The following is a 10,134-nucleotide window of genomic DNA, read 5'->3' as shown; positions in this document are numbered from 1 at the left end:
CAGAACCCTCAAGCTCCCAGGCCTCTGGTAGAGGACCCGAGCTCAGAGGATGAAAAGAGAGACGACCACCCGCGGAGGGTGAGAAGGGAATTTTTTTTTATATGTATGACAACCTTAAGATTCATTCAATATGCTACATTATACACCTCTTTCAAAAACCATTGGCATTTTTAAATTTTCCTGTGGGTATAATGCAGTGTTTTAATTTGCATTTCACTGTTATTTCTATTAAATATCAGTAACCTTTTTCTTTCCTTTTATTATTATTTTTTTTTAATCTGAGCTACAGTGTTTCCCCACTTTCACAAATGAAAAGACTTTGGGCTATGAAGTAAAATGTAATAATTTTCTAAAACCAGAACAAGAATTACTTCAGTTAATTTTCACCCCAGCCATGGACTTATGCCTCTGCTGAATTTCTGGGAGCTACATCAGCCTAGATGAAAGTGGTTTCAATTTGAAGTGTTTCAGCAGTTCGTCAGAAAGCCATGTTACCTAGACGCTGCTTTTAAAACACTGCCTTGAAATAGGATGAGTGTGTGTGAGTGAGTGTACCATCTATGGGTGTTCAGAGATAACCAGGTGTTTTAACTGTGCAAAGATAGAGCATCAGAACATGGTTTCTCATTTGTACTTAAGGGACAGACTTCAAACCGTCCCAAGTAGTGTGAATTCTCACGAGTATATCTACACAAGTCGATACATATTATTGTACAACCTGACACACAGGTATATTTAAAAGGGACTCCGGGATTTACAAAGACCAGAATGACGATGAGAGGCGGCAGAGTAAAAGTTGCTTACAAGTGCTACTTGTTCATAAGCAAACCAGCTGAACCATGATGAAGTCAAGGCTAAGGGAGGTGCTCAGAGACAGCATCGTCATCATCCCTTAAACCTTCGAACTTGCACAAACACTCTGACATAAGCACAAAAACATGCTGTGCTGTTCCTTTTAACACCAAATCACCAAGCTCTGCCACTCAGAAAGCTTAGTATTAGATTGGCATTGAAGCAGTAGTAGTTGGGTACAACTCAGCTATATAAAGAGAGACAGAGAGACATACATGCATGTGTGGGTATATATTCGGCAGGCATGTTCTGCAGGGAAACCTCTAGAATATTTCAGATTGATGAAAAAATATACTGTTATTTTTGAGGTATGCTCTTATTACAGGTTGGCTTTCACGTGATACTCCTTTGTTTTATGGGTTCTTCTGCATGACCTATTTTCCAAGACTGGGTGAAATATTTAAAACCAAAAATATATCCTGGGAAAAAGAATTATATTTCTAAGATCAACTGAAGCATTCACTGTATGCTATTCACTGGAGGCCTAAACATTGATCCGTGGTGGTAAGATTCAGAACACACGTTTTTGCGTTACACCTTTAACTCCAAAAATGCAATGTTTTATTTGTTTGTATATTTAATCGACGATCCCTTTTGCTTAGTTTATAAAGTATATCCTGAATTCTTACCTGTAAATGAAAGAGATATAAGTTGTAAATTGTATATATGATGCATATATTGATAAACTAAACATAAGATTAAAGTTAAACTTATTATGTTATATTTACTTGAAAGAAAATTATAATATCCCCCAGGAAAATGACTTTTTCCCTTTTTCAAGAAAAATGAATAAAATATTGCCAAGGAGTGAGAAAAGCCTAAAATTACCTTGACCACATTTTAATTACTGAAACTTCCAAATGAAAATTATGTAAATTTAGCCTAATTAAACCTTCATCAGTCAAATCAAATCACAATGTTTGTACTAAACTAATAGGAACTGTCTAATTAAAGTCTTGTGCAATTTCCACCTAAACCACTGAATTACCGAAAATGATGCATGAAAATTGTTAATCTCATTGCAAAATGTAATTTGCTGTGGAAATTCACAGGGTGTGTTTAAGAGAAGAGGCAAGTTTAATTAGTAGAAAAATGTAACAGCAGCTTACTAACATGTATGCATGTGTTAGGAAAGTTTTCTCAAGTTTTCATGTAGAAAAAAAATACTAATACCCATCATTTCTGCGGCTTCTATTCTGCATGTTTACAAGGTCAGCTCCCCAATCTCATTGCAATAACAAAGAGGAAAACTCAAGTAAATAAATAAAGGACCAGCCAGAACTACTGGCACCTCTGTTAAAGCCTTACAGAGGTATTATTGCGGCAGAATAATTTTAAACAAAATTATTCCGCATTAAGGAACACTTTTTCCTCTTACACAAATTAACCACTTCTATGGTCGGCCCCCTTGCTATCAATACTTTCTGTGTTCTTTGCTCTTCTTGATTGTGTTTGTTCTCTAAGGTTCGCTAACAAACCTTTAAAGTCTTCATAGAACAGCTGTATCTATACACTGATATTACATACAGATGGATTTTAACCTCTGAAGGCTGAATGCAAATGGACTCCATGCTTTTAGGTTTTAATTTGTTAAAAAAAAGACAAAAAAACATGTATCTTTGATGTCATACAATGACACTAGTAATTGTAAAGTGACAACATCTGTGACATTGACAAACTGGAAGATTAAAAGCTTGAAAAACAGACTAAAATGTATTGAGTTCAAATTATAACAATGATGTTGGATTGCCTACTTGAGTATAAGTTTTAATAATTATCTCCTCTTACTTCCAAGTCACAAAACCAAGATTTTTAGTTTGATAACAGCACTTGGGGAAAAGTCAGGGGAGGTGTTTGTGTTATTCATGCAGGAGCAATAAATATCTCCCCAAGAGGTTACAGCAATTCATCTGACAGTTATTGTGACACTGCTGCCTAGAGCCTAGTCTGATATTATACACCCTGCATCAATCATTGTTTATTGTGGCTAAATCCAGAGACAATAAATCTCAGTTCAGAGAGATGAAGGTTGACATAAAGCAAAGGAGGCATAAAGGCAAACAGACTGACCAATGAATGACGTCTCTCCCAGATATCCTCTTCGTTGGAGCACCACCTCCAAGAATTTGTCTTCCTCGTCCACCACATAATACTCTTTCTCCATGGAAATCCAGGCCCAGTCCAAGCGGAATTGCTGTCCTTTCAGCTTGTTTCCACCTAGAAAACAAATAATTAAAAAATAAAACAATTAACATATATCCAACCCAAGTGAAGCTTTGATAATAAGCGAATTGTCAAAGCTTATTAGTTGATAATAATAATAAGCTTCAACATAAACCAGGTTGAAGTGAGACTAACAAAAAAAGGTTAAAAAGGATAACTTGGTTTACTGAGCAAGTGATATTTGAATTGAAATGTATGATTTATTTAGTTTGATTTTTCATTAGATAAAAAGAAATAAACTAATTTGAATTTTATTTACAAACAACTGTATTTGAAAAGCTCACAGTCAATATAACACTGTCTGACTACTTATATGTTTTTCTTCATAAAATTCTTAATTAATCTGTATTATTAAATATTATTAAACATATACAACTGAAATTATGTTAAAAAAACAAATGTAAGATAGCTTTACTAAAAATATCAACAAAATTACTTTCTTAAGCAAAGTTAAGTCTTGAAATTTTAGCATTTGTTTACAAACAAATAAAACAATATAAGCGGACACAGCAATTTTGTATTGCTGATATTTCTCCAAATAAGAGCTTAAGCACATCATTGTTCAAATCTAATTAATTAACACCACTAATAGATGTTAGAGTGGTTAAGTACACTAACATGTAGACATGTGATCCTTTTTCAAATGATTAAAAATGACAAACTTCTAAGTTCTTTTCTATTCCATTTAAGAAAGTAGTAAATTTTTTATTTAATTTAAAAGTACCAAGCTTCCTTCCCAACAGTATCAACTCAATATCTGGGTTAAAAAATAACTCAGCAGTTCCTCGTGTATTACCAGCCCAGTGTTGGTCTCCATTCTCTTTGGAAATATTACTGACATGTACATTGCTCCAGCCACTTTTATTTTGACAGTTTCACAGACAGAATCTGCAATAAACATCATGTTCCAACTACCAATGAAATTAAGAGAACAGAATATGTGACCCAGGGGGATAACTATAATGAAATTAGAAAGAAGGGAAAGTCCTCTAATTAGTTTTGGTTTGCAGTTTACCCAGTCATTAAAAGAGAACATATGATCCTATACTATTGAGTCCTGTTGAGCAGTGTCTTGTTTTCTTTTTATAATCATCTGAGAGATTCAAGCATGCCAACAAATCAGTGTATCTAAGAAAATAGTTGCAGAGTAAATGGTGTTTTTCTTTCTTCCTCTGCTAGGCTAATAAAGGAACTCAATACCTGCCACTTCAAAAGAGTAGGCAGGAAGGATGGCGCTTTGTGCATCTAATCTAACCACCTACACTCAGGGGTTTGTTACTGAATGGAAATCAAAAGAAAGCACCAATAAAGGGAATATAAGAAGTGGAGGCAGGATGATGTTTTTAATGCTTTTGTATAAAGGCAAACAATGCCTATTCTTGCAGGTACTGAAAGAGACCATTTTTTAGCACCCTTACAGTTCATTAAAACATAATTCCTCCTAAAAAATGCAACAATCTAATTTATATCAGTATGTCTTTAAAATAAAATGGAGTAAACAAATAAAACTGTTTTGTTTATCTCAGAAGGACATAATATGGCAATTTTCTTGCAATTTTCTTATGTTGCAAAGTAAGCATTTAAAATGATTTAGTATCAAAAGTTCCTTCAAGGTTTGTATGAGCTAATCAGCCTTCTAATAGAAAAAGAAATATTAAACTGGGAAGCTTGGCATTGTTGCGTGCACCTCGCTGAACATCAACCAGAACCAGAAATGCAAGAGCTACCTAAGAAGCTTAGAGAGAAGAACATACTTGGTATATTTGTCTTAAAGAGAGACTATGAGGGAGTCTAATTTTCATGAGACCACATCTGCCAATTTACCAAAAAGTACAAGGTTTATGGGGAAGCTTTGAGAAAGTCGATGCGACAGAAAATGCCCAACCCCAGGTGGTCAGACTAATTGTGTAGATGGTAGAAATAAAGCCAAGGAAACTATTCAAACTGAACTCCAACATCAAAAGAATCTTTGCACCACAAAGATCCAAGAACATACCACTAATGACAGAAAAAAAACACAAAAAAGGGAAGGCAGTAATTTGATGAAGCTCTGCTTTGGTTCTTCTTTACTGTATAAGGCATAAGAAACCATGAATCAGTACAGAGCATGATGAATCTGAAATCTATAAAGACTTCCCAGAATAAAACACACAGCTTTAATGTTTCTCATCCTCTTTTTGGCAATGCTTCATCGTTTGCCAAATGAGTTTGCTGGCCAATCATGAAACTTATTCACATTTTTCAACCATACGTTTTCCATCCACTCAAACCTCCATTAACATGTTTGGATCCAGCACTCTGAAAAACCAGCTTCGTTGGCAATGACCTTCAATGGTTTACATATTTAAGCTTCACATTTTCAACTGAATTAGAAAAATAAATTAACTTTTTGTTGATGTTTTATTTTACTATGATGAAGAACAGAGATTGTAGTGGTGTGGCAACATATTACAGTAAGGGCAAATTTTTTTGTAAATACTTTTGGTGGTTTAATTATATGAAGTATTCAACTAAATCCAGATATGTCCTTTAGCTACAGCATCAATTTCACATCTATTTGTTTTACAAGCTATTTCTCTAAATGAAAGAATTTATGCCAGCACTGCATCTTCATCATAAGTGATGCCGGGCAGAACTGTTGTTCAGTAATCCCAGTGCAAACAGGGTGGTGCTGCTCTGTCACATCCATAATTAAGAGCAAAGATGATTTCATCCATCTACGGAGTCAACACCCGTTCGCTTCAGCTTTTTTTTTTTTTTTTTTTTAACAGAATAAACCTCTAACATGGTTTGCTGACATGGTGCTAAAACACACAGAAGAGGTGAAAAGTTCAGTACTTTCCAGCCTGGCAGACACATCCACAACATGCTGAGGTGAGGAGACTGCTAATATAATCAGAGGTCATGTATCCCCCTCTCGAAAGGCCTTCAGGCCAACTTTAAGCTTCGTTTATCGGCTGCACGTTCAGAACTGCACACGTTTACATCGCTCCGATTCCAACCCCACTGCATATTGCAACCTTGGCTTTCATCCATGGTACTGAGTGCCCTGCAAACTGACACACAAATCTTAGTGCATGCCTATGTTGAAGTTTGCTCGCGTGTATATGTTCCTTTTTTCGTGACCTCTCAGTGGGGGCGAGAGGCTGTGCACAAACAATAGGAATCTGAAGCAGCAGGCTACAGAGCGCCTCATTCCTCCAGCCATTTAGAGGGATGAAAGACCTCTCACGTGTGCTGACAATACACAGAAGATGTCTTTGAAATAGTTCTCAATGCAGGGGAAAAAAAAAAAAAAACACTCTCCACATTCCTTTTAGAGGTTTTACTGAGAAAAATTCAGCACAAAGGTTTGTTTTCTTTGCCTTTTCTTCTCAGACCAATTTGAGATGATTGCTTCTGTATGACAAATTCCAAGGATCACGGCCTCCCTGAGAAACCCTAAAAGAAAATATGTGATCTCTGTCTGCCACTGTCTCTGCGATGTCTTGGGATGTACTTTACCCAGTTAATTCTGAGAGCTGTAATGTCAGATGAGATTACCCTCGAACTAAAAAGCCTTAATATTAAAAGGCATGAAACCCTCCTGCACAGGAGCGTGAAAAGGTTTCATGCTGTGATGGAGCTAGAAGACTTAAACTCACCTCCTTTTCAAGTGCCTAAAAGATGTTTTTTTTTTTTTCTGTTAAAATATGGTTCACTGTCTATATTCTCATTTAATTAAGTTTTACCGGAGTGGACAGCTATGCAGAATTGAATTACAAAGCTAAAGAATGTTGAGAAAATAACACATTTTACACCAGGAAGAAACTACATGTGGTGAATGATGTCTCTAGTTAGATATGAATATGGGTTCTTTACTGCTCTAGATGCAATTTCAACATGTTTTTTATTTATATTAGAAAAAGAAAATTAAATCTTGCAAATTTCCTTTGCCGTTGGCCTTGATAGGCAATCTTTGTAATAAAATAAACATCAGAAAAAAGAAGAAAGAGACAGCATCAAATCAGCAATATTTTTTAGATAAATTCCAAGGCCACTCTATTTCCAGTTTTCTGTCACATTGAGGGAAATGCTTTTATTTCATATTCACAGTGACATTAATTGACATGCATGTTCCAAATCAGTCATCTCTACTTTGGTTTGCAACATGGAGAAGAAACAGGATTATATTTCACCATTTCTGGTAATTGTGAGTAATAATATAGTAGTTATGTAAAGTTGACAGTCAATGTATTGAAACAGAAATAGATCATTGTGAAAAACATGCACTTTTCAGAAACACGGTGCCTTGCCATACTTTTGCAAGGCACTGTAGGTTGACCAGAGTCAATTGAAGGATTGAAGTAAACACAGGTCAAATCTGAAGAAAATCTATCAGAAGCTACAAAAAGACAGAGATAGATGTTCATCTTCCAAAGATGAACAAAGAAAATGTACATAGAGCAGAACTACATTTGAATGGTTTAGATCAAAACACATTAGGAGAACCCAATTAACGCTCAGACCTAAATCCTATTAATAACCTGTGGCAAAATTAGAAAAAATATTGTTTACATTCTTCTTCCAATCCAACTGAGCTTTTTAAAATTTACATTTTAAATGTAAATCAAGACGTCAGACATTTCATTTAGGAAAAGAAATGAAATCGTGTATTTTTTATTTTTTTTTACTTTAACACTACTTTGTTAATTATGCAAAACATCAATAAAATGCAGAGAAGTTTATGGCTATGATCATGCTATGAAGTGAGGTGAATTTAAGAAGGTATGAATACTCACTGTAAAACTTTAGACAACAAAAGAATGCTTCAGTATTTGCTACTGAAGTTGATCCTGAATGTCATTACACAATTAATATTTTATATTTAATTTGCTCATTTGATGTCAAGAAGAAAACAATTTCTTATCTTTCAAGTCACACAATGTTAGACGCAGATGGCTGCATTCTAACATTTTCCATTCAACCTGAACAAGTTGAATTTTTCTGTCAAAAAGAATAAGATGCCCTTCCAAAAGAAAAGTTGTTGAACCTTTTAATCCCTTCCACAGCTGAATCCAAGCAACATTACAAATGTTTTGCCCCTGCACTTTGTGTAAATGTGCTTCTGTTTATGTTGGAACTGTAGTCAAAACTGGACACCTGGGAGGTAAGGATGAAGTGACCTGTTTGTCCGACTGTCTGTCTGCCTATTTTTGTACAACCATTTAGTACACTGTGGTAACATTACCTTCAGGGTATCACCTAGTCTTGTTTAACATGGTTCCAATTATGTTAAAGCGTTTAATTACTAATTTAGTTGTGGATCTGATATAATTGAGGTCAGTAACTATTTTTGCTTGGCAATTTCTGCATTTAACAGACAGACACATGCCTTTACGTAAAAGGCATGTTCTCTTATCTTTGACATTTTAAAGATGTGCCTCTAACTGTGTGACATCTTATTTACAACCCCTGGAAACAGAAAGTCATGAATTTGACATGCCAAGGCAATCTGGTCATCGTAAAAAAAGATAAATATAAAATACACGTATAACTGCGTGTAAATAATACATATATACAATATTAGTTGTGTGAAGTGAGAAGTGGGGTTTTGAATTTGGATTAGTTTTATTTTTTCCCAACTATTTTTTTTCTACTCAGTGCGAGCTTCTGAAGTAAAAGGTGGGTTTGTTTCACAGGAGCGCTATCAAAACAAGAAGGGAGTTGTATATTTGTGAAGAATATTGAAGTTCTAAATTTAAATGGACACAAGATGTTAGATGACTTGGTAAGAAAAATGTGAACTAAAATGTGAAAACCAAAACTGGCTTACGGTGTTCCCTCTGCACGGTGAAGCCACAGACACAGGCAATTACAACATTTCTGTGGAGTCAGTCCGACTATTTCTCTAGCATTATGAGTTCAGTTGCGTATAAATATCACTTCCTGAAAATTGTTGTTTGTTACATTTGCTGTCAGAAAAAATACAAAATGGTTACAGCATGAGTACCAGAAATAACTGTCACGGAGTATTCTTGTTCAATGTTCAGCTCAAATTCTCTTAAAAGGCTTCTTTCAAGTATCTTCAGAAAAAATATAACATGTATGTAACAGTCATAGAGGGGGAGCCGTCACTTCCAGATAAAAAGGATGTGTAAAATCGGTTGTCAGCTGTGTGTGTTCATAAGCTTGTGCTCTCGTGACGTCTCCTCGCTTTTTGCTGGGTTGATTTAAGCTCTTCCTATCAGGGACTGAATGGAGAACTACAAGCTTCCATTTTGACAAGACATTTACATTTCGGACATAATGTCGATATCAAAGGTTTCTCAAAAATGTGCTAAAAATGAATGATGATGCATTTACTTTCTTTACTTTTTCTTTATAGTGTGGCTGCATTGGAAAGTGTTCCCTATATAAATTAAAAACATCGCGTAGCACACTTGGTGCTATTCTTGTACCGTACATCTCTGCTGCAGGTGTTGGCGTGGTGCGTCTGTTCCAGAAACTAACTGCATTGGGCAAGCAAAGAAAGTTACTACCGACACTCTAACTGTTCCTTCACTATACAAACCTTCTGAGAAGCATTGTGAAGTTTTTTGTTACGCACTCTGCTAAGACATCAATATTTCAATATCAAAAAAGGCACAAAAGATTTTACAAGAGCAACACTAAATCCAGATAGACTCTTGCTCTAATCTCATTTTCTGTTTGACTCCAGACTCGTAGAGCCATCACTGTTGGAGCAGAGAAAGAAAATATGAAGACAAAAACTATAGAAGTTTGGAAGGTTTGGTGAACCTGGCCTGAAGTACCAGGAGTATTTTCTGCACTCACCAGATTTATGTACATTGATATAATCACAACAAAAAACAAACAAAAAAAATCTAATTATGCATTTCTTATAGTTTAATTGTTTGGCATTTAATAAGAATCTCAGAGGTCTTGACTTTCTCAACCTCTAATTTGCTTAGATGTTGTTTAATCATTTATACTGCATTTGATCATTCCCTCCACAACTTGAATCACTGCTCAGAACTTCAAACCAAACAAAATCTAGAGGTAAATACGATATATATA

The 10,134-nt window shown here is 35.2% G+C and overlaps 1 protein-coding gene across 1 annotated transcript in view; it reads right to left on the bottom strand.

The window, feature by feature from the left end:
• Positions 1–10,134, bottom strand: part of LOC106951387 (FRAS1 related extracellular matrix 2) — a gene marked incomplete at its 3' end in the record, with an annotated part of 84,593 nt that overhangs the window by 44,574 nt on the left and 29,885 nt on the right. Inside the window, exon 3 of the mRNA XM_015038896.1 lies at positions 2,923–3,069. Coding sequence (XP_014894382.1) covers positions 2,923–3,069 — 147 coding nt within the window. The remainder of the gene's footprint in view (positions 1–2,922; positions 3,070–10,134) is intronic.

This window comes from Poecilia latipinna, unplaced genomic scaffold (assembly GCF_001443285.1).
Source record: "Poecilia latipinna isolate Pla-1442-1.1 unplaced genomic scaffold, P_latipinna-1.0 Scaffold457, whole genome shotgun sequence".
NCBI lineage: Eukaryota > Metazoa > Chordata > Actinopteri > Cyprinodontiformes > Poeciliidae > Poecilia > Poecilia latipinna.
Note: the sequence above shows the minus strand (reverse complement) of the source record. Positions and strands in the feature narration are given on the sequence as shown.